This window comes from Vipera ursinii (genome assembly GCF_947247035.1).
Source record: "Vipera ursinii genome assembly, chromosome: 17".
Classification (NCBI taxonomy): domain Eukaryota; kingdom Metazoa; phylum Chordata; class Lepidosauria; order Squamata; family Viperidae; genus Vipera; species Vipera ursinii.
In genome coordinates, this window is record NC_139530.1 from 4,897,963 (window position 1) to 4,922,137 (window position 24,175).

The window sequence follows — 24,175 nt, forward strand, 5'->3', positions numbered from 1 at the left end:
GGTCGGTCCCACAGGGGCTTTTTTCAGGAGGCAACTGGACTTTTTGTTTGAAGACATTTTGCTTCTCATCCAAGAAGCTTCTTCAGCTCTGACCAGATGGTGGGGAGTGGAAGGATTTCCTCTCCCAAGTGGCCTCAATGACCCTCTAAAACAGGGGTCTTCCAACGGGGCCCTTTTATGACTTTGTGGACTTCAACTCCCAGAATTCCTCAGCTGGCCTGCCTGGTGAAGGAATTCTGGGAGTTGAAGTCCACAAAGTCATAAAAGGAAGACCACGTTGGAAGACCCCTGCTCTAAAACAAGGCAAATGACCGGCTGTCTGCATGGAATATCAACCCTTCCATTTCCCCACCATCCGGTCAGAGCTGAGGAAGCTTCTTGGGTGAGAAAGGTCTTTCTTCAAAGAAAAACAAGAAAGTCCAGTTGCCTCCTGAAAAAAAGCACCTTTGGGACGACACCCGCCAAGGTTTCACCTGTTGTACCGGTTGGGCCTGCTGGGTCACGGAGCTGCAAGAGCACTGCACACACCCAGATCTGCCAGGCAGCCCAGGAGATGCCAGTTACGGGCCTGGCACCTGCCAGCTTGAGCATGGGAGAAGGTGCTCTGGGTGCTTCCAAAAGCCATTGCACCACCCAGTGGGCGCCACCCCGGGTTGGTTTTCTGGATGGGTCCCTCACCCATCCGATCCAGAGGCAACTAGCAAGGCGAGGGATGCCAAGCGCTGGGAGGCATTGACTGCATTCCATGGAGCCATCAGTGCCCAGCTGGTGAAAGGAGTCTTGACTAGCAAGGCTGCCTTGGCTGTGCAAAAGCAAATTTGGGGGCAGAGCTACAGCGGCGTCCCTACTGTTACCCCCAGAAAGGGGGTGCCACCAGCACACAAACGCCGCCTTTTGTTCTTTTCCTCCCTCCATTGCCCACCAACTGCCAGGCCCTCTTTGGCCCTGCCACCCTCCAATTTGGCTGCCCGTGAGCGGCTCCGTAAAGATCTGTCGGACAACTGCTATGAGAAAAAAAAAAACATCTTTATTTTTAAAATCCAAAACGTTTACATATTTCTCCCCGTTGAGAAGCAGCCTGCCCCACCCCCACAATATGTCCTTATTTTTGGTAAAAAAAAAAAGGAAGATGTGAGCTACAAAGATGTCACCTGATCATCGGCGAAGAGCCCAACCGATGCCACCCAGCAGCAGCCGAGAGGGCCGTAGGAGGGCGAAGGGCTGCTGCGACAAGGCAGGCAAGATCCCTGAGAGGCTTCGGCCGCTGGGTGTGCCAAGGGTGGCAACCGGTGGCCCAGGCGTTTACTCAGTGTGCGAGGGAGCAATTCCTCCTTGAATTATACGCAACGGCTCCAGGACGGCAACTGCCTTGCAGGCTGTCACAATAGTTGCTGAAGCCGCCAGGACCACCCTCTCTCTCTCTCTGTGCCAGGACGTGCCGCCCTTGAAAGTCACACAAGGGTGCGTTTCCAAAGCATCACCTCCTTGGCTGGGCTTCAGGAATCTCCTGTCCTGTTGCCGCTGTAACCCAGAGGTTTTGCCCCTCTGTAAGGCAACCCCTGGTGTGCAGAAACCCCCCCCACCCAACTTCCCATAGAAAGATTGGGGGGGGTCTCCCCACTGCACCTCCCCTGCCGTCCGAGACCCAACAACCTTAAGCGAGAGAGCCACAGCATTTGTCAAATCAAAAGAAACCCCACTTTTCTGGGCTCCCACCCCATTTCAAAACTCTTGAATTATGGGCACAGGACAGGAGCGACAGAGCAAGTTCAAGCCTTCTGAAACACAAAGGAAGCAACCGCCCCCCCCCCACCACCCCCGTCTTAACTTCAAGAGCCAGTCCTGGCCGCGGAATCGGGGTCACCAATTCTCTCCAAAAGGCATGCATTCCTGCCCTCTTATGGCTAAAAGTGATCAGCAGCTACAAATCCCCTTTTTTTTTCATTTTCAGCTCCTCCAGTGCTCAAAAACGCACCCTTAAGGGAGGCTCCCAGCAGGCAGCCCCCCCAACATTCCCCCCCCAAGGAAAAATGGGAAAGCGCCAGCTCCTTTATCAACCTTCTCTCTGACCTAGCTCTGCTATCTCACCAAGCCCAGCCCCACATCCAAAGCTGCCAAGCCGCAATTCGGCCTGCACCATGAATGGCCAAAAGCACACCACACCCCCAGCCCTCTCCCCTCGGAACCAGCTTTAAAACCCTAAGAGCTGACTTTGTGGGTGCAGCTTTATCCCACAGGACCCCAAAAAGTGCTGCCTCTTGGAGCGCTCTGCCCTGGCACCGATTTTCATCCAGGGCAGGAGGCTAAGCGGAAGGGAACCCCGGTCACAGAGTTGGCAGGCGGTGTCCCTCCCTGGCGGTAAAGAAGGGGTGTGGTGGTGCCACGTGCTGCCCCCTACTCCTAAAAGTCTCTGCCTCCTGGCATTTAACCGAGGTAAGCACCCCCTCGGACCCGGGCCTCTAGTTTCTAAGCCCTCGATTTGCCTATCGTTCTAAAACCGTACGTTTTAAGTAAAGTTTATTCCATAAACGTAGCCAGAAGAGTAGCAATAATAGATGGCGATTTCCGTTACAATACCAAGATTTGCTTTTTAAACGGCCAAAATTCAACAAGGGAAAAGAGGCGGCGACCTGGTTGAAAATAAGGGGTTATTTTTCTTTCCTGCTTGCTAAAGGGAAAAAAAAAAAAAGTACGGCTGAACCAAACTTTTGTCGCGAGGCGCGGGGAGGCAGGGCTCTTCCGGAAAGGCTGTCTTGGCTACGTGGGGACCACGATGTTCCTGGCTAGCAAGATGAGCAGGGCCAGATCGGCATTCCCCCCTGCGTGCTCCAAAGCTTCTCCCGCTTCCTGGGGCGTAAAGCCGGCCTCCACAATCTGATCCAGGTTTGCAGCCAGGGCAGGAGGAGAGCGGGGATCGGAAGCCCCGGGGAAGGACACGGGTTCAGGCAGCTGCTCCAGATGGTGCTGCGGCTCGGCCTCTGCTTCCAGGGAGATGCTGGAGGCTCTCCCTTCTTTCGGGGAAGAGCCGCAACTGCTCTCGGACGCCCGGGACTCGGGACCGAGCGAGGCAAGAGAGCTCAGCCCCGCTGCGGCACAGCTGGATAAGCGCTGGGCTGGGACTCTCAGGTGCTCTTCGACCGCCGGCGGAGGCCATACCGCCAAAGGGCTTGCTGGGACGGAGTCACCACAGCCGGAGGCCCCTTGGGCAACCTCCTGCTGCCCCCCGTCTAAGTGGGGCTCCTCCAGCATCTCCGTCGCAGCTGGGCAGGCAAGGGCCAGGTCCGGCCTCACTTGCTCTCGGGAGGAGGAGGAGGAGGAGGCCTCCTCGGCCGCAGTCGACCCTTCCGGAGGAGCCTCCAGCGAGGAGCGCCTCTCTTCGTGCCGAGCGCCCCCCATTCGGAAGTCGTGCTTGGCACTCACAACCAGGAGGCGGTGAAGCTCCTTCAAGGCAGAGGCCAGGGAGATGCTCGGCTCTTCATCTTGATCCTTGGGACGGTCAACGGTGACGTTTCCGGGCTGAGTCGAGCGGCTCGCTGGGGGGAGACCGAGGGGCAGAGGAAGGCCAGGGCACTGATGCAAGCCCAGCTCCATCCCAGGGCCCGCAGCGCTCACGTCGGTTGACTCGAGCAGGGGTGGGTCCTCTGGGCCAGGGGGATCTTCCAGCGAGCGGTCCTCTCCTGGAGGCTGGGCTAGGGCCCCCTCTGGCCTGTCTTCGGCCCCTCGGGAAATCTCCCCCCCTTCTGCCGCAGCGGCCAGTGGAAAGGAAACATCCCCCACGTGCCGAGGCTCCCTCCATCCGCCCTTCCTGGGGCTCCTGCACCTCTTAAAATCTGGAGGAAGCTCCTGGGGCTCTAGCGGCAGGGGGGCGTCGGGCCCGCTCGTCTCCGGGGACGCCTTGCACAGGCCGCTGTCTCCCTCCATCTCCTGAGGCTCGTGGCCAGGGGCGGCCTTCTCCGGAGGGCAGGTGGAAGCAGCAGGTATGTTTCGGGAGGTAGCTGACCCCCCCAAGGGGGAGTGGGCCCCGGCGCCAGGCAGATTCGGCGGGGGGGCTGGCGGCTCCTTGCTCCCCAGCCACCCCTGGGGGTCCAGGAGAGAATCCAGGGATTTCCCAGCTCTGGGACATTCAGGTTGCGCCCGGCCGCCCAGGGGGGAGCAGACGGTGGGAGCAGAGGCCGAGCGATCGAGCGATCGGCTGGCAGGGCTATCATCGGCAGTCTTCGGACCACGTTCTGGAAAACAAACCGGCGGTTTAAAGCTGTCCGACGTCGGTTGTGAAGGAGCTTCACGTGAGGTAGATTCTGCAGCGCTATTCTCTGCGCACAAAAGAGGAGAGAAGGGGGAAAGGCAGAGTGAGAACCCCTGAGGACCCCAGACGGCAGCGGGAAGGCCCTCCGAGCGACCGGCAGAGGGGCAACTGGGACAGCTGCCTGTCCCCCCCACCAGCCTGCTCCCTTTGCAAGCGGAAACGACCCTTTCCCCCCCAACCCATCCCCAAAGGGTCTCCTTTCCCCACTTCCTCCCCCACCCTTCTTCTACACCGGGGGGAGGCTGGAAGAGGCAGGAAGGCCAAACCAGATGCATGCATGCAAGCAAGCAAGAAGCATGGGAGCCATCAAGGACGAACCCACCCCCCTTTCAATTTTGCTGCAGTTAAGGTCTTAACCGGCTGCGAGGGTCACTTCCTGACTTCCGAGGAGGAGCAGGGCCACGATGGGTTTGGCGGAGAGCCCGGTCCTGCAAGACGCCAGAAGAAAAGCGCTCTGCTGGGCTCGGGGGGTGGGGTGAAGGGTGGGCTACCCTCCAGCGCGCCCACATGCATTAGCCGAAGTAACGCCCAGCATTACGGAAGCGGGCGCGGCTTTTTGAGCGGAAGCAAGCCAAGCACGGCGTTTGGCAGCAAGAGATCCAGCCGAGCGATCCGGCTGCCTTGGACTCGCACCGGCCCGGCCTTCCCCAGCTGCCATTATTCCGGCAGGGACAAGCTTTGCCCAGGAGCGTCCTGACGAGCCCGCTGCTGCTGGAATCCTCCGCTGGGCCCGTTGCGCGTCTTGGATCCGGGCCGGCGGTCCCCTCCTCCTCCACCACCCCCACCCCCACTTGCGGGAGCCACGAGGAGGAGGAGGAAGCGCTGGCAGTACCTGGTCTGTGGCCCCCTCCAGCGGCAGCAAAACCACATTACATGCATCTAGGCTTCTGGCATTCTGTTTGGATTAGGAGACAAACACACCAAAGGTGGATTAGCACACCACATGCACCGTGCTCCAGGGTGGCCCGGCGGCCCTTTCTGCCCCCCTGCGGGCAGCTCCTCTCTGAGCGGCCGCTGGCTGACTCTGCCGGGCGAAGGGCGTCCTTGCTGGCTCTAGGCTCAACTAGCGCTGACTCTCCCCTCGGTTGGTGGCTCTTCCTCTTCCTGCGGTTAAGAAGGGTAGCCTGGCGGGCACGCAAAGAGGCCCCCGGGCTGACGCGCTCCGACGCTCGGCCGGATGGGGAAACTCTCCTGACTGTCCAGCGCATCCCAGATCCATCTCCTCTGCTGCTGGACAATGCCGGCTAGGCCTGTTTGGTCCTCAGCTCCTGCAGGAAAGGCTCTTCTCTCCTGATCCTATGTAGCTGTCCTGTCCCTGGTCTTTCTCAACCTCTCCTGGTCTTCCTCTTCCTCCTCTGAGCTGGCTGCCCGCTGACTCCTCCCTCCGAGGGCTCTGGACCTCCATCCCTGGCCCTCCAGATCCAATGCAGGAAATTAAAACCTCAGCCCCGAGGGAGGCCAGGCGCTCTCTCTCTCTCTGTCTGTCTGTCTGTGTCTGTCTGTGTTCCTCCGCAGAGCTAGCCAGCTGGATGCGAGGGATGCGTGCTCTCCTCACCAAGTCTACGCTCATTCCGGTCCTCAGCAGACGCTTTGGGGAAAGGGGGGGGGGGAAAGCTGGAGTCGCGCAAAGACAGGAACTTTGGCGACCAACTTCAAAAGACAAGAACTACTACCTCCGGGGTGCTGAAGCGCGCAGGGCAGCTGAGGGACGATGCCAAGGAGTGGTGGTTCCCATCCCACAAGCCTCAAAGCAGTGGGAGGTGAGGCAGGAGGTGACCAAGCAGCACCAGAGGGCAGAGGGCCGACTGCTCGGGCTAAGTAAAACTCGAGACTAAGCTGCATCTCTTAAGGGAGAGCTTTTAATACCAGGATGTAAGGATACAAAAAGCCACTGCTGAGCTGACCGCGGGGCATTCCTCTCGTGTGTGTGGGGGGAGGGCAAGAGCTGCTATAAGAGGGTGCAAAGGCTCTGAGCTGAGGGGCTGGAGACTGCGCGGCGCTTCCTTCGCTTGGCTTTCTGCCGCTGGTGCCTGAGGCGGCCATCTTGCCCACATCCACCTGTAACTAACGGTGCCAAGAGAGAGGAGGGTGAACGAAAGACAAAACTCATTCCCGCTGCCTTCTTCTAGGGGCGTCTCTGTCTGCCTGCCACTTCTCTCCACTTCTGGGAACTGGGGGGAAGGAGGGGAAGAAGAGAGGGGGGGGCCAGTCCCGGAATAAGCTCCTCTGAGTCCAGGATGTCAGACTCAAGAGTCGGGGGGTGGGGTGGGGTGTTTCCACCCTCGAGAGAACGGTCCAGGGTGACTCGGCAAGCGGGCTGCGAACCGCACCGTGGCCCTAGAGAAAGCGAAGCCTACGAATCCGGCTGGGGGGGGCAAGGAAAAAAAAAACCCCTCTGCGCGAGACAAAGAGAACGTATTTTTCTTCCCAGACGCCGCTGAGCACGTTTACTGGAGAGGAAAACGTGGTGACAGGCTAATGAAATTACTCACCTAGGCTCTCCTGCTTTGGATAACTTAAGGGTGCAACGTTAAAAATCTCTGCTTAAAACCTGCTAGGTCGCAAGCTCCCCGCGACGCCCATCCCTTCTGGGAAAATCGGAAGGCGGTCAAAATTCTCCATGCTCCCAGCAAAAGAGGCCGGGGGGGGGGGTGTCCCTCTGTCGCAGTGCCTCCTTGACCGTCCCCCCCACCCACCCAGACCCTCTTTTCCAGGACGCTCCTGGCAAATTAAGAACTCTGCCTAAATTGAACAAACCAACGGCGTCTCCTCCCCTCCCCCCCCCCCCAATCTCGGCACTGCCGGATTAACGCTGGCCTGAAGTTCAAAACTTCCACTTCTCCGGCAGGTGCCCCCCCCCCCCCGTGAGCCGGCCTGGGGGAGGGCACGTCCTCCTAGCCCTGCCCGCGTACCTGCTTCGTCAGCAGACTTCTGAAGGGCTTCGGCCAACTCCTGATCGGCCAGCTCGTCGGGCCTCATGTCCTCCCGGCCCGGCCCGTAAGCCAGCTTGGCGCATTCGGGAAGCTCCCCCTCAGGCAGAAAAGAGGTCTGAGAGCCGGTGGTGCCGATCACCAGCATGTTGTTCTTGAGGTCGATGGAGCACTGGGGAAGACGGAAGGAAGTCGAGGCTGACCTTGGCCTGCTGGGGGAGCTGCCCACGAGGCCGGGGAGGGAAGCAGGCCTTCCGAAGCTCCGGCTTGGGAGTGCCCCTCCTGCCAGCCTCAGGTGCCCGCTGCTCACCTGGTGCCTCTTCAGCATGTCCAGGCCCAGCAGCATGTCCATGGGCTGCTCCTCCAGGATGGAGAAGGAGCACGGGAGGAAGTCCCCCTCGATCTGCACCTGAGCTGCAGCAGAAAACATGGCGGGTGGGCCAGCCTCTCTCTCCCTCCCCCTCTCTCTCTAGCGTTGCCAGCTGCCTCCCAAGAAACACTTACCCAGGTGCACCCTGCCAATGATCCGCTGGGTGCCCACGCCCCGAGCGATACCGGCCCAGCGCCGGTCCACCAGTCGCATGATGTTGCACCGCTCTGCACACGCCTGGCTCATGATGGTCATCTGAGCACCTGCCAAGAGGGCACGTCAAGTTGAAAACATTCCTACCGGAGTGGGGTGCGTGGGGGGGGAGAGGAGGTGGGCTCTTCCCAAAAGGAAATCTCAGCCCTGCCGTCCTCCCCGCCCAAGGCTGCCTGGCGTACTCCCGCCAGACTCTCCTCTGACGTGGGCCAGTCACAGCCAGGCAGAGAGGAAAGGGGTTGGGTGGGTGGGAGGCAGACGGACCCGAGTCCACGAAGGCCTTCACGGGCTGGCCGTTGACCTTGCAGTTGATGTACAGCATCACCACCTGGCCAAAGCTCTCGGGAGCCTCTTCCATCGCGATGGTCATGTTCTCCTCAATGTTCTGCTGCCTGAGCAGAACACCAAAGCCGGTCATCAGGAGCCTCCTTCGGCCAGCTCCCTCCAGGCCCAGCCCTCCGCTCGGCCCCCAGACCTGCTACCTAATGTCCTCCTCAATCTTGGCCTGAGCTTCCAGGTCAAATGGGTCAGCGGAGAAGAGACGGATCCTCTCCTGCTCCCGGCGGGCTCGATCCTGCTGCTGTTCCACCAGCACCTGAGTGAATTTCTCTAGAGCACAAAGCGCAGGGGGGTAAGGGGGCATGCGAAATCCACAGGGCCAAGGGGCAGCACCGCCCTTCCCCCTGCCCCCTTCCCCCTCCACCCAGCCCCAGATCTTTCTTCCCTCCTGGCAGGACTCACCCAGGTCCCCGCTGAGCAGAGCCTCGGCCAGAGGCGGGTTTCGCTCCTTCAGCAAGGAGAGCTCGTGCGGGTTGGCCAGCAGCATTGCTCGCAAAAGGGCCGGGTTGTCCAGGCCCTGCGGGATGGAAGGCGGGTCGGGAAGAGCCGGGGCCCGTGAGGAAGCAGGTGGGGCAGGGGCAGGGGCCGGGGGTGGCAGCTGTAGAGACTGGGGCAGCTGGGCGGACGTCCCCGGCACAGCGATGCTGCTGAAGTCTATCCTGGGCAGGCCTGTTTGCGACGGGGAGAGAAGACAACTGCGGATTATTTATTTATTTATTTATTTTAATTCCATTTATATCCCGCCCTTCTCCGAAGACTCAGGGCGGCTTACAAGCTTAGCAGTAGCCTTCATTCTATGTATATGCCTGCTTATTAGGGCTTTCACACACACCCCAAGCGGCATTATTACAAAGTCAGCTTAATTGCCCCCAACAATCTGGATTAGGCTCCACCCGGAGGCTCTGGCCTTGGGGAAGAGGGAGGCGGGATCTGGCAGGGGGATTCTGAACCGGGGGCACCTGTCCACGCTGGGCTTGAGATGGGCCTGCCTCAGCGCTCCAGAATTTGGAAAATATGACCCACCCACCCCCACTGATCCGAGCAGGCGAAGCAGATATGACGGCATCTGGGCCCCCCCCGGGGGAAAAGGTGGAAACAGGAGTGACGGCCCACAAAACGTTGGTTTATTAGGACACTGAATGCACCTTGCATTCTTGCTCCTGCGTTCGTGAACGCTATTGCTGTGAAATCCACTTTCGGGGCACAGTTCCAGAGAAAAACAGCCCTCGAGGATAAACAACAGGGGGAGATGCCTTAAGCTTCCCGGGGGAGGGGGGGGAGAGGGGGGAGAGGAGGAGGAGGAGGGTGCGAAATCTGCCACGCTTTCCAAAATGAGATCTGAGGAGCTAGCAAAGTCACCGGCAGATTTACAACCGGCAGATTAAAACGGACAGAAAGCGCAGGGGCCTTCGACGGAGGCCGGCCAGGCCAAAGACGGGGAACACCAGAGGAGGAGGAGGAGGAGGAGGAGGAAGAGGAGGAGGAGGAGGAAGAGGAGGAGGAGGAGGAGGAGGAGGAGGTCTCTTACCAGGAAAGGGGGCCGGGGATAGCGCCTGCCCATTCTCCACTTGCTGCAGGATCACCACGTCTCCATCCTTCAGGCCATAAGATGCCAACGACCGGTGATTGTCCGTGAGGGGCTGCTCGCCGAAGATGATCTGAGAGAGACACAGGCAGCCGTTCAATAGCAAGTGGCCTCCAAGGAGATGCCCTGCTGGGTCACCAGAGTCGAGCCAGCCTTGGACAACCCCCCCCCCGCCCCAAGGCTATAGAGCGTGCATGCCTACAAGGGCAGCCCTAGCCACCCACCTCTCCAAGCGGCTTAACAAAAGCAGCTCACTTTCCTGAAAGTGCCAGGAAGCGGATCCCGCTGCCCCCCCCCCCCCCGGACACTGCCAGGATCTGGCAGAAAGCACTGCCTGAAAGAGCTCCGGGGGGGGGGGGAAAGATGGCGAGAGCAGAACGCAACTGGGAACCACCCGCAGGTTGCAACAAGCCGACCCGACCGGTACAAAGGATGGCGGGCTGGCCGGTTGGGTCAGGAGCCAGATCCACCACTCCCCACGGAGGGATCAGGATATCAGGAGAGGATCTTGGTGGATCAGGAGAGAGCCTTGGTGGAGCAGTGGGCTGATGCCTCCTTAAGTAACACCGGCTGCCTGCCATTAGTGCAGGTTCGAGTCCCACCAGGCTCAAGGTTGACTCAGCCTTCCATCCTTCCGAGGTAGGTAAAATGAGGACCCAGATTGTTGGGGGCAATTAAGCTGACTTTGTAATAATGCCGCTTGGGGGGCGCGCGAAAGCCATAATAAGCAGGCATATACATAGAATGAAGGCTACTGCTAAGCTTGTAAGCCGCCCTGAGTCTTCGGAGAAGGGCGGGATATAAATGGAATTAAAATAATAAAAAAAAAGATCTGGCTCCACCTTGCTTGGGCCAAAAGGGGCTGCAAAGCTTTGTCCAATCGGAAGCGGGTGGAGGGGGGAAATCGGGATCTACAGACAGGAGAAGGAGCCAGGAAAGGGGGCCGGACGGGGGGGGGGGGCCTCCCTAGTCCAAACCCACCGCCCTGCCTTCTGCAAGCGGCTACCCAGCAAACGAGGTGGGCAGCGCCTGGTCTGGGGGCAGCCAAAATATAGGGACGGGGCAGGGGGGCAAGCAAGGGGTGGGTGGGTGGGAGGGCGGGCAAGCAAGGGGGGGTGGGTGGGAGGGCAAGCAAGGGGTGGGTGGGTGGGTGGGAGGGCGGGCAAGCATGGGGTGGGTGGGAGGGCAAGCAAGGGGGGGTGGGGGGGTGGGAGGGCAGGCACCCAGGGGAGAAGCGGCTCCATCCGCAGACTCGGAGCTCGGGCAGTTCGGCAGCCGCCGTCGCAGAAGACCCCCACCCCCATGGAAAAGCCCCCCACCCTTCATCCGAGGCCACCCGGAAGCCCCCGCCCAGCCGCCCCAGAGGGGAAGGAGGGAGGGGGGGGCGGCTGAGCCGGCTCTACCCCCTCCCCGCAGGGACCCCCGCCCCGCCGCCCACCCGCCAGCAGGACGGAGGGCGACCCGATCCCCCCGGCGGGACCCCCGGGAGACCCCCGTCGCCCACCTGGCTCTCGGAGGCGGGGACGCCGGACTCGAGGGCGCAGAGGGCGCGGAAGTTCTGCAGCTCGAAGTCCGCGTCCACCTGCAGCGAGAAGGTCAGCTCGGAGCGGTCCCGCCGCAGGCAGAACACCGTCAGCAGCATCGCCGCCTCGCCCGCCCGCCCGCCCGCGCAGCCCCGCCGGAAAGCCGCCTCCCAGGCGCCGCACGGCTCGTCGCAAAGCGTCGCGCACGGCGGCGCAGGCGCAGGAGGAGGAGCCCCGCCCCTTCGGTGGGCCGGCTAGAGCGGGAGTAGGCCAACCTCGGCTCTTTGGAGGACTCGTGGACTTCAACTCCCAGCATTCCTGAGCCAGCCGCGCTGAGGGGGGAAAGGGAGGGGTTTCCAAGCTGAGCCAGGCTGGCTCAGGAATGCTGGGAGTTGGAGTCCACCAGTCATGAGGGGGCCGTAGTTGCCCCATGGCTGGTTCAGGAATTCTGGGAGTTGAAGTCCACCAGTCATGAAGGGGCCGTAGTTCCCCCATGCTGGCTGAGGAATTCTGGGAGTTGAAGTCCACCAGTCATGAAGGGGCCACAGTTCCCCCATGCTGGCTGAGGAATTCTGGGAGTTGAAGTCCACCAGTCATGAAGGGGCCACAGTTCCCCCATGCTGGCTGAGGAATTCTGGGAGTTGAAGTCCACCAGTCATGAAGGGGCTATAGTTCCCACATGCTTGCTCAGGAATGCTGGGAGTTGAAGTCCACCAGTCATAAAAGAGCCAGGGTTGCCTACCCCTGGGCTAGGGTTTTTTCCTCCTAGTTTCTTTATTTTGTATAAAGAAGTATTTTTTTGTGTTCGTTGATTATTTATTCTATCGGGGAAACTCCAGGGCAGGGCCAAGATCAACTATAGAAGGCAGGGGGTATGTATGTGTTCAAACTTGGCTCTTTTATGACCTGCGGACTTCAACTCCCAGAATTCCTCAGCCAAGCAAAAAAACAAAACAGATCTTGCAAAAATCACCCAATCTGGTTCGGCCATGTGACCAGGCACAAAAAAAAAGAAAAAATAACCCCACTTCCGGCTTCTGTCCAGGCCAGGTGGCTGCAGAGTCTCGTGTTTTGGTTGCGATTTTGCATGTCTAACGTAAGTACCTTTTCTGAATTAATTCGTTTTTTGTGAACACTAGCTAAATAAACGTTCGTACCTGGGGGGAATGACCTGCATATAGCCATTTTTGTTAAAATTAAGAATGGGTCCGTTTCATTTTGGAAATGGGGAGTGGAAAGGGATTTTTTTTTTAAAAAAAAAAACAACAACAAAACTCCTAGGGTTTTATTTTGCATTTTGTTAAAATTAAGAATAGGTCCCTTTCATTTTGGAAATGGGGAATCGAAAGGTGTTTTTTTTTAAAAAATAAACTCCTTGGGTTTTATTTTGCATTTTGTTAAAATTAAGAATAGGTCCCTTTCATTTTGGAAATGGGGAATGGAAAGGTTTTTTAAAAAAATAAAATAAAAAACTCCTTGGGTTTTATTTTGCATTTGTTCCAATTTACTGTGCACTTGAATAACTGCACCCTCTTTTAATTAAACCGCCGGTTGCGTTTAAATCTGGAGAACTTGTTGAAAAGCCACTGATGGACTCTGTGGCTCCCCTTTTTTTTTCCAGGCACCCAGTGGAAAGGTTTTTTTAAAATAATAATAATAAAAAAATAAACTCCTAGGGTTTTACTTTGCATTTGTTCAAATCTACTGTGCATTTGAAGAACTGCATCCTGCTTTTAATTAAACAGCAAGTCGCTTGTCCAATGCATTTAAACATGGAGACCTTGTGGAAAAGCCACTGAAGAACTCTTGTGTCATCCTTTTTTTTCCAGGCACCCAGTTCGCCACCTCTGCTTCAGCTCCCACAGCCTCATCACGGCCAACATCCCTAATGAAAAGACTCCCGGAGGGACCAGAATCATGGACGATGACTTGACCGCTCATGGAAGGTGAGAGTTGACCCTCACTGTGGTACTTTTTATCTCAGCCAGCGCCCTGTGACACCACTCTCAGGGTTGCTAGACTACAATCCCCAGCAGCCTTAGCTAGACAATATTGTGGGACGCTGGGAGGCATTCCCCCAAGTTGGCCTTCCTCAGTTTAAACCGAGGGTCTTCAAACTTGGCCCCAGAATTCCTCAGCCTGCGTGCCTGGCTGAGGAATTCTGGGAGTTGAAGTCCACAAGTCATCAAAGGGCCAAGTTTGAAGATGCCTGGGTCAAACAGGAAAAGAGAAGAAGCCGCAATGGAAGAGCGTTTGAGAACTTATGGTGGCAGAGAGCCAGGGTGTTGTGGCCAAGCCAGGCAGGGGTTTAGGATAGGAAGGTAGCCAGCTATAAATCGCGAGCAAGCTCTGGTGAGCAGCAAGTGGCTTGGAAGAACAAACCCGGGCGATGGGTGAAGGGTGGTAAGATGTTCCAGCACCCATTATTATGGGTTGGGCTGGCTAAGGTTGATGGGAATTATAGTCCAGCTGCTTCTGGATGGCTATTGGCCTCGCCGTCTCTTGGAATACAGAGTAGTTTAGCTTATCCAAATCCTGTTTTAAATCTTGATCTTCTCCCTTTCCCCTCCCCTCCCCTGTTCTCCCCTCCCCCTCTCCCCTTACCTCCTTTTCCCTTCTCTTCCCTCCTCTCCTCCTCTCACTTCCCTCTCTTATCTCCTCCCTTCCCTTCCCATCTGTTTCCTCATACTCTGAGCTGACTTCCAAGAAGGTGAATGCAAGACAGTTGACATATCTAGAGCAGTCTTTTTCAACCTTGATTACTTTAAGGCAGGCAGGTCAAACGCACGATGTCATGCATTGTCGTGCGGCGTATCGTAACTTTTTCCCCATTGCTGGCAATGGGATGGGCACGGTTTTGGCATGACGCATCCAGCCCATAGGCCGGCAGTTTGACATGCCTGCTTTAAGAGGACTGAACTTCAATCCCCAGGATTCCCCATCCAGGGAATTCTGGGGATTGAAGTCCACACGTCCTAAATGTGGCCGAGGTTGAGAAGCACTACTCTAAAAGTAGAACAACCCGGAACCATTAAGCACATGGGCCTACTCTGAATTTGTTACTTGCATTTTAACATCTCCTTGGCCCTAGAGAGGAACCAGAGTCTGGAGCAGGGGTCTTCAAACTTGGCCCTTTGATGACTTGTGGTGTGCTGCCTGAGGAATTCTGGGAGTTGAAGTCCACTCGTCATAAAAGGGCTTGAAGACCCCTGGCCTGGAGCAACGTTCTTCAACCTGGGCAACTTTTAAGATGTGAGGACCAATTCCCAGAATTCCCCAGCCAGCTTGAATTTGAAGTGCAGACATCTTAACGTTGCCAAGGTTGGAAAGTTGCTCCAGAGGATTTTGAACTGCTGGGAACCAGGCTGGTTGAAAAGCACCCAGCTTATTTTCTTTTCCCTTTTCTCCCCTTGCTTCTCTCTGAACAGGCACAGAGGCATTATCTACGCCTACGAATTCTCCACAGACGAGCTGGTGGCAGAGAGCGTCCTTTCTAGCTGCTCCACCTCTTACAACGAAGTAGATGGCTACAGCTACAACACTGGCCTTGCGGTCCCCTATGACAACATCTAGGCAGGGTGGGAAGAAGGGAAGTCCAGCTGAGCTGGACTCTGGAGGAGGAGAACCCCAAGGATGGCGTTCCTGCAGAGCTCTTTAGAGGGCTCGGAAGCCACGGGTTGGCCAAGTAGGCAGCAGAAGAACGGGGGGCACGTGGGTCTCCCCAAAGCTTTTATAATAGCGCTGTAGGAACGAAGAAGAGATGGTGGCTAACAGGAACCATGATAGATAGGCAAGAATCAGGAGATGGTAATAAAGGCTTTAGCCCACGAATCAGGAGGTAGTGAGACAGGTTGTAGCCCACGTGTACAGAGACCCATCCTAGTGGAAGGGAGGGCTTCCATTCCTTGCACCTAGCTGAAATAGTTCAGTGCTGCCTTTCTGGAACAGGCGCCGACGCTATCTGCGACATCTGGAGATCTTAAGAAGAAGATGAGACTGGGAGCGGTTTTTTTTGTAAATAAAATACCTTTTATTAAGCATTGGTCTCGGGATGAGGGGGTTGGTGTGCTTGAAAATGGTTGTTTTATTGTCAGGGGTGCTGATTTTCGAAATCCCGCATTAGGAGTAAGTCCAGAGGCCATCCCAGTCGGAGAAAATCCTGCCACAGGTAAGTCAAGCACGTGTGTGTAAGTATCCTTTCTTCTCCGGCTCCACTGGCACTTTGCCTGATTGCACCAGGACTGCCAAAGCAGCACCCATCCTTAACTCTGCTGCCTGGGGCTGCTGGGAGTTGTAGTACATCTCTAACTTGGTGCAGCACGGGGATCTTTGCCTGATCCATTCTCCATGCCACTTTTTGCTGACTTGGTCACAAGTCTTGTGGGGCCTCCCTGCTGGCTGGGCTAGGGCAGCTGCCAAACCAGCAGAGAGAGCACCATAGGTATTCCTCTCCTCAGCCATTGCAACATGGGTTGAGGATGATGGGACTTGGTGGCCAGAGAGAACTCGGATGGGCAAGACCTCCACAGCTGACAGTTTGCAGTCCTTGTGCAATCAGGAGAAAAGTGACACGTATATATGGGCAAAAGGGTCTTTTCTGGGTTACTTTAAATGCCCTTCTTTTCCTCATGCCAATTGAGCTAATCCAGCAGTTTCCCCAAAGGAATCTTTCCAGAACAGGAAGATAGTTTTGGTATTCTGGAGGTATCCTGATGCCCCCATCAAGACACTTCCTTTTCTAGGAACTTCCTTCTTGAAAACTTGCCATAGAGGAAAATTGTGACATGCTGGGGGCCCTGGATTGCCTATATATATATATGTGTGCGTGTATCAGTGGAGCTTCAGAAGAAAGATGCACACACACAGCTGGACACATATTGTGAGCCAAGGCAGTGTTTTGCAAGCTTGTCAGATGTGGGGGACTTCAACCCCCAAGTAATTCTGGGAGTTGAAAGCCATCCACCTTACAGCGGGCAAGTTTGGAAAAGGACTGCTCTAAGGTTACCGGATCTGGGCTGCAAAAACATGGTAGGCCACTAGGGGGTGCCAAATGTAGTTTGCTGCCCTCTAGTGGCTTTTTCTTCTTTTGCAGCCCAGAGCTGGTAACCTTAGTATGGTATACACCCTAATATGTGGTAATATGTAGATATAAACATATACCATATATTAGGGGATATGCCTATTACTGTGTGTGCCTGTGTACATTAACACAGCTGCACACAGTCATCTAGGCTAAGCTCTATTGGGGCTTTCCTAATGGATCTTGGCCTATATTGCTCTATGTGTCTGTGTATCTTAACACAGACACACAGAGCAATATAGGCTAAGATCTATTAGGAAACAAGGCCCCAATAGAGCTTAGCCTAGATGACTGTGTGCAGCTGTGTTAATGTACACAGGCACACACAGTAATAGGGGTATGTCCCAATAAGTAGGAATGAACCGGACACTCTGTGACTTAACTATATACGTGAATCTGTGTGTGGGGGAGGTGCTTATGTTTTGGGGGTTTGGTTTTTTTTTTTTTTTTTTTTGCCGCCTCGCTTCTCATCCAAGAAGCTTCTTCAGTTCTGGCTGACTGGTGAGGAATGGAAGGATTTATATTCTTTGCAGTCCTCTGGTCGTTAGTACTCCAAAGGTCGGTCGCTAGCTCTCCGAGCCGTTGAAGCCACCTGGGGGTTTACCTGTACCCTCGGAGTCACCTGGACCAGTGTGGCGGTGGGCCTGGGACCTTCTTGGGACTGCTGAAAGGACCGTACTGGAGACGGGAGAAAGGTGGCGTCATATTCCCCCCCCCTCTGTCGAGAGGGGTGTTCAGTTTTAACACAGATGGCCTCTTTGACCCCTCTTTCAAACCAGGGGTCCTCTCCATCCAGAACATGGGCTTTGCTGTCTTCAAGAGCGGCCTTTGTCTCTCAAATGCAGATGGACCACTGTTCCAAATGTGCTTTTCCAAGAGGCAACTGGACTTCCTTTGTTTTTCCTTGAAGATGTTTCGCTTCTCATCCAAGAAGCTTCTTGGGTGAGAAGTGAAAATCTTCAAGAAAAAACGAAGTCCGATTGCCTCTTGGAAAAGGACCTTTGGAGCAAACTGTGACCTGGCTAACTTAAGAATCTCCGCAGACAGATGAACTGCTGAATCTTGTCCCGATGGGTTTGTTCTCCTATGTTGTGCCATGCGTTTATGAAAAACAACTTCACAAGCGCATGGCACACGAGAACAAACCCACTAGGACAAGATTCACACTTCAACACTGAAGTATACAGAAATCCCAGTGTGTGTCTGCAAAAACACAGAGGTCATCAGAATCCTACACCACTGGGCTGAAGGTTTACCTACCAGCAAAGAGGGACTAGAAGGCCCCAATTGGGCCTTCATCAAATCCAGATAAAGATCCAGTAGGATCCTTTGTCCCCCCTGCCCCCAACAAGAACAACAAAGGAAGCAACATCAATCCACAAAGTGCAGGAATATCTGAAAAGCTCAACTAACTCAACGTACATGCACTTTCTACCCAAAAATACACTAAGGCAGTGTTTCTCAAAACCTTGACAACTTTTTAACATGTGTGGACTTCGGCTCCCGGAATTCCTCAGCCACCATGCTCACTCAGGAATTCTGGGAGCTGAAGTTCACACATCCTAAAAAGTTGCCAAGATTGAGAAACTGCACTAAGGCAGAAGCTTGTCCACCCAAAGGATAAAACGCCTACAAACTGAGCAATGCAATATGTGCATTAGAATGGAGTGAGACATGTACAGATCTGTACATTGGAGAAACAAACCACAAATGCATGACACAACCTAGGACAACAAGCCCACCAGGACAAGATTTAACCATCTATCTGCACTTGAGAAACGAAGGCCACTCTTTCGAAGACAGCAAAGTCCACGTTCTGGATAGAGAGGACCGCTGGTTTGAAATAGGGGTCAAAGAGGCCATTTGTGTTAAAACCGAACAAGTCTCTCTCAACGTGGAGGGATACACCACTTACCTCCTGTCTCCAACACGGTCCTTGCAACAGTCCCAAGAAGTCCCAGGCCCATCGCCACACTGGTCCAGGTGACCCTGAGGATACAGATAAACCCCCAAGTGGCCTCAACGACTCTTAAAGAGAGCTAACGACTTACCTTTGGAGTATTAAGGACCAGACGACTGCAAAGAATATAAATCATTCCATTCCCCACCAGTCAGTCAGAACTGAAGAAGCTTCTTGGATGAGAAGCGAAACGTTGGGGCATGTATATATACATATATGCACATGCAGAGACTTGTTGGCATAATTAGTTTATTCCAGGAATAGACAAATTATGTCCCTCTGTGTGCATATATGTACATACACATATATGTGCACATTAGCATATTTAAGTAAATAGAACTCTGTATGAAATGCTAATATGTACATAGAAGAATGCCTATATATATTACTACATAAAAGCTGGTATAGGTAGCCCTTGAGTTAAAAGAGTTCATCTAGTGACTATTTGAAGGTATAACAGTACTGAAGAAAGTAGCTTACAATTGCAATATCCTTGTGGCATGTGATTAAAGTTCAGAAGCTTGATAACTGACTTGTATTTATGATGGCTGCAGTGTCCTGGGGTCAGGTAATCACATTTTGTGACCTGACAAGCGAAGTCAATGGGGAAGCGAAATTCGCTTAAGAACCATATTACTAACTCAACAGCTGCAGCCATTCACTTCACAAATGTAGCAAGAAAAGTCATTACATTGGGCAAAACTCACTTAACAAAATGCCTCGCTTAGCAACAGAAGCTCTGGACTCAAACGTGGCCATTAAGTCAAGGACTACCTGTAATATATATAGCCATTCACCCCGAAAGCTAGCTTACCATGGGCACCCCGTATAATGGCACCCCCATCACGTCTCATGACGTGGAGCGGGGGTCCTTTTGGTGTTTGGGGACTTAAAACAGCCCAGGAAGCTAGAAGTAAAACACATAACAACTGCACAAATATATCAAAACACTACAACATTGCATCAAAGCGGAGGTCCTTTTACTGGACGCTGGAAGGTTGGTCTTCAACTCAAGATGGGAATCCATGTGGCTGGTCCAGATGAGTCTGAACTTTGTGGATCCGTGGCAGTTGCTTCAAGAGACATGTAGCCCTCCCACCCACCCAAACAAGCTCACAGCCATCTCCAAAGCCTCCCACCACCCGGTTGCAGCTACTCCGCCGCCGTCAGTAGCAGAGTGCCATGGGTTCCAGCATGAGGAAGCAGACATGCATCACAGTCTCTATGTCGATTCCTTCCCATATCTGGCGTCAGAAGGAAAGAAAAAACAGTTAGAGGAGAAGACAATTCCTGATCTTGCACATCTTCAGTCGTACTTCAGAAAGGAGCAAATGTTGCACTTCAGAATGACTCGCAGTTGACTTGGCCTTAAGATTTTTCCCAAAAAATAGCTGGTGGGAGAGAGATTCGCTCCAAAAGGGATGCATGGACTTCTCTATCTTTGCTTGGTCCTGCATTCCTCTTGTGAACCTTTTGCCCACCTCCCTTTATTAAAAAAAAACACTTTCCACTCCCCATTTCCAAAATGAAAGGAACCTATTCTTAATTTTAACAAAACGCAAAATAAAACCCTAGGAGTTTATTTTATTATTATTATTTTTTAAAAAAACCTTTCCACTGGGTGCTTGGAAAAAAAAGGGAGCCACAGAGGCCTTCAGTGGCTCTTCGACAAGGCCTCCATGTTTAAATGTAGCGACATGCAACTGGCTGTTTAATTAAAAACACGAGGTGGTTAGTCAAATGCACAGTACATTGAAACACATGCAAAGTAAAACCCTAGGAAGTTTTATTTTATTTTTTAAAAAAACCCTTTCCACTCCCCATTTCCAAAACGAAAGGGACTAATTAATTTTAACAAAAATGGCTATCTGCAGCCCATTCCCCCAGGCACGAAGGTTTATTTAGCTAGGGTTCACAAAAATGAATTAATTCAGAAAGGGTACTTACGTTAGACATGCAAAATTGCGACCAAAAACAGGCCTCCGCAGCCGCATGGCTTGGATAGGAGAAGCCGGAAGTGGGTTAGGTTGTGTTTTTTTTGTGCCTGGTCACATGGCCGAATCAGATTGGGTGATTTTTGCAAGATCTGTTTCTTGTTTTTGCTTGGCTGAGGAATTCTGGGAGTTGAAGTCCGCAGGTCACAAAAGGGCCGAGTTTGAAGACACACACACACACACACACATTACTGATTCTCTCTCTCTCTCTCTCTCTCTCTCTCTCTCTCTCTCTCTCTCTCTCTCTGCAACCACGTGATATGTTTAAGACGTGCCTTCCCTAATTTGAGTTAATGGTGGGAATGACTACGTCACAGGGGTAGGCAAGCTTGGCTCTTTTATGACTCGTGGACTTCAACTCCCAGAATTCCTGAGACAGCTTGGATTATATGATCTTAGAAGCAAGCCCCTTTGTGGCCGCTACGAACTAAATAACCACCGGAGGGCACTCTTTTCATGCCCTGTGTTATATATGGTCTTAGAAGCCTCTTTCTGGCTGCTACGCCCCAAATATCCACCGGAGGGCACTCTTTTCATGCCCTGTGTTATATATGGTCTTAGAAGCCTCTTTCTGGCTGCTACGCCCAAAATATCCACCGGAGGGCACTCTTTTCATGCCCTGTGTTATATATGGTCTTAGAAGCCTCTTTCTGGCTGCTACGCCTCAAATATCCACCAGAGGGCACTCTTTTCATGCCCTGTGTTATATATGGTCTTAGAAGCCTCTTTCTGGCTGCTACGCCCAAAATATCCACCAGAGGGCACTTTTTTCATGCCCTGTGCTATAGATGGTCTTTGTAGTCCCTGTCAGGCCACTGGGCCAAAAATAACAATAGAAAGGTACTCTTTTCATACCCTGTGTTATATATGGTCTTTGTAGTCCCCTGCAGGTTGCTATGCCCAAAATAACCACAGGAGGGCACTCTTTGTATGCCATTTGTTATGTATAGGCTTTGTAGTCCCCTACAGGTTTCTATGCCCAAAATAACCATAGGAGGACACTCTTTTCATGCCCCGTGCTATATATGATCTTAGAAGCCCCTTTGTGGCTGCTACGCCCGAACTAACTACAAAGCCCATATATAACAAGGGGCATGAAAAGAGTGCCCTCCTGTGGTTATTTTGGTATAGCGGCCACAAAGGGGCTTCTAAGACAATATATAGCACAGGGCATGCAAAGAGTGCCCTCCTGTGGTCTTCTTGGGTCCACGGATCTGTAGGGAACTACAAAGCCCATATATAACAAGGGGCATCCAAAGAGTGCTTTCCTTTGGTTATTTTGGGCACAAGTAGCCTGACAGGACTACAAAAACAATCTATAGCATAGGGCATGAAAATAGTGCCCTCATGTGGTTATTTTGGGGGTTTCCTGTAGTTATTTTGGGCACAGTGGCTTGACAGGGACTACAAAGACCATGTATAACTAAGGGCATCCAAAGAGTGTATTCCTGTGGTTATTTTGGGCACAGTGGCTTGGCAGGGACAACAAATACCATTTATAGCACAGGGCATGAAAAGAGTGCCCTCTGGTGGTTATTTTGGGTGTAGCGGCCCGAAAGGTGCTTCTAACCCCATAATATAGCACAAGGCATGAAAAGAGTGCCCTCGGGTGGTTATTTTGGGCATAGCGGCCACAAAGGGGCTTCCAAGACAATATATAGCACAGGATATGAAAAGAGTGCCCTCCTGTGGTTATTTTGGGCATAGTGAAATGTAGGGGATTACAAAGCCCATATATAACAAAGGGCATGCAAAGCGTGCCCTCCTGTGGTCATCTTGGGTCCACGGATCTGTAGGGAACTACAAAGCCCATATATAACAAGGGGCATCCAGATTGCTTTCCTTTGGTTATTTTGGGCACAAGTAGCCTGACAGGACTACAAAAACAATCTATAGCATAGGGCATGAAAATAGTGCCCTCATGTGGTTATTTTGGGTATAGCGGTCAGAAAGGGGCTTCTAAGACCATATATAGTACAGGGCATGAAAAGAGTGCCCTCTGGTGGTTATTTTGGGCACACCGGCCAGAGAGGGGCTTCTAACCCCATAATATAGCACAGGGCATGAAAAGAGTGCCCTCCGGTGGTTGTTTTGGTTGTAGCAGCCAGAAAGGGGCTTCTAAGACCATATATAGCAAAGGGTATCCAAAGAGTGCCCTCCGGTGGTTGTTTTGGTTGCAGCAGCCAGAAAGGGGCTTCTAAGACCATATATAGCACAGGGCATGAAAAGAGTGCCCTCCTGTGGTTATTTTGGACATAGCGAAATGTAGGGGATTACAAAGCCCATATATAACAAAGGGCATGCAAAGAGTGCCCTCCTGTGGTCATCTTGGGTCCACCGATCTGTAGGGGACTACAAAGTCCATATATAGCAAAGGGCATGCAAAGAGTGGTTTCCTGTAGTTATTTTGGGCACAGTGGCTTGACAGGGACTACAAAGACCATATATAACTAAGGGCATCCAAAGAGTGCATTCCTGTGATGATTTTGGGCACAGTGGCTTGGCAGGGACTACAAATACCATTTATAGCACAGGGCATGAAAAGAGTGCCCTCCTGTGGTTATTTTGGGCACAGCAGACAGAAAGAGGCTTCTAAGACCATATATAACACAGGGCATGAAGAGTGCCCTCCGGTGGTTATTTTGGACATAGCAGCCAGAAAGGGACTTCTCACCCCATAATATAGCACAGGGCATGAAAAGAGTGCCCTCTGGTGGTTACTTTGGACGTAGCAGACAGAAAGGGGCTTCTAACCCCATAATATAGCACAGGGCATGAAAAGAGTGCCCTCCGGTGGTTGTTTTGGTTGTAGTGGCCAGAAAGGGGCTTCTAAGACAATATATAGCAAAAGGCATGAAAAGAGTGTCCTCCTTTGGTTATTTTGGGCCCAGCGATCTGTAGGGAACTACAAAGCCCATATATAACAAGGGGCATCCAAAGAGTTCTTCCCTGTGGTTATTTTGGGCACAGTGGCCTGACAGGACTACAAAAATAATCTATAGCACAGGGCATGAAAAGAGTGCCCTCCTGTGGTTATTTTGGGCCCAGCAATCTGTAGGGGACTACAAAGACAATATATAACAAAGGGCATCCAAAGAGTGCTTTCCTGTGGTTATTTTGGGCACAGTAGCCTGACAGGACTACAAAAACAATCTATAGCACAGGGCATGAAAAGAGTGCCCTCCTGTGGTTATTTCGGACATAGTGACTTGCAGGGGACTACAAAGACCATATAAAGCGGTATGAAGAGTGCCGTCCTGTGGTTATTTTGGGCATAGCAGCCACAAAGGGACTTCTAATACCTTATATTGTAAAGGGTATCCAAAGAGTGCCCCCCCCCGCTGTGGTTATTTTGGGCTCAGCGGCCTGACAGGGAGTACAAAAACCATCTATAGCACAGGGCATGAAAAGTGTGCCCTCCTGTGGTTATTTTGGGTGTAGCGGCTAGAAAGGGACTACTAAGACCATCTATACTTGCACAGGTTCGCCATCATTGGCCTATGACCACTTCAGGGCTTGAAAGGGACAGAAAACAGTGCCCTCGTGTGGTCAAAACAGGTTTAGCACCCGCAAAAAGAAAATAAACCCCCTTAATGGGATTTTAAGGTTATTATTCTGTATCTTTATTATTAAGCGTTATTATTAAAATAAAAAGGGGAAATATAGTCCCAGGCACTGCTGAACAGGCGCAGGACGAGGAAACCTCCTTCGAAAGACTTAAACCAAGTTTTAAAGCCCTACGACGCCTTCAATATTAACGCAAGGGACAAAACACCCTACCTTCCTGTGGTCGAAGCAGGTTTAGCAGCCCGCCAATGAAATAAACCTTTTTAACAGGATTTTAAATCAGAATGGAGTTTTTTTCCCCAGAGGGG

General features: G+C 53.1%; 1 protein-coding gene and 1 long non-coding RNA gene across 5 annotated transcripts; one reads left to right on the forward strand and one right to left on the reverse strand.

Moving 5' to 3' along the window:
- Window positions 1-1,005: 1,005 nt before the first annotated feature.
- DDI2 (DNA damage inducible 1 homolog 2) lies at window positions 1,006-11,434 on the reverse strand. Of its 4 annotated transcripts, none has more exons than XM_083375744.1 (10): window positions 11,248-11,434; window positions 9,687-9,816; window positions 8,561-8,827; window positions 8,302-8,428; window positions 8,084-8,211; window positions 7,741-7,869; window positions 7,547-7,650; window positions 7,219-7,408; window positions 5,139-5,201; window positions 4,178-4,313 (listed from the first exon to the last, which is right to left on the reverse strand). In XM_083375744.1, exons 1-9 carry the CDS (start codon window positions 11,383-11,385, stop codon window positions 5,176-5,178), a joined length of 1,239 nt encoding a protein of 412 aa, XP_083231870.1. In that variant the 5' UTR covers window positions 11,386-11,434; the 3' UTR covers window positions 4,178-4,313; window positions 5,139-5,175. The 4 variants fall into 4 exon arrangements, 3 of the variants coding, with proteins under 3 accessions (XP_083231868.1, XP_083231870.1, XP_083231869.1); XR_014494009.1 differs by having other exon boundaries at window positions 4,230-4,313; window positions 5,139-6,370; XM_083375742.1 differs by lacking the exon at window positions 5,139-5,201 and having other exon boundaries at window positions 1,006-4,313; window positions 11,248-11,418.
- Window positions 11,435-12,250: 816 nt separating this feature from the next.
- On the forward strand, window positions 12,251-18,931 carry LOC310648134. Its single transcript, XR_014494019.1, has 3 exons — window positions 12,251-12,362; window positions 13,096-13,212; window positions 14,695-18,931. It is a non-coding gene; the product is annotated as an uncharacterized lncRNA (long non-coding RNA).
- Window positions 18,932-24,175: the final 5,244 nt, after the last annotated feature.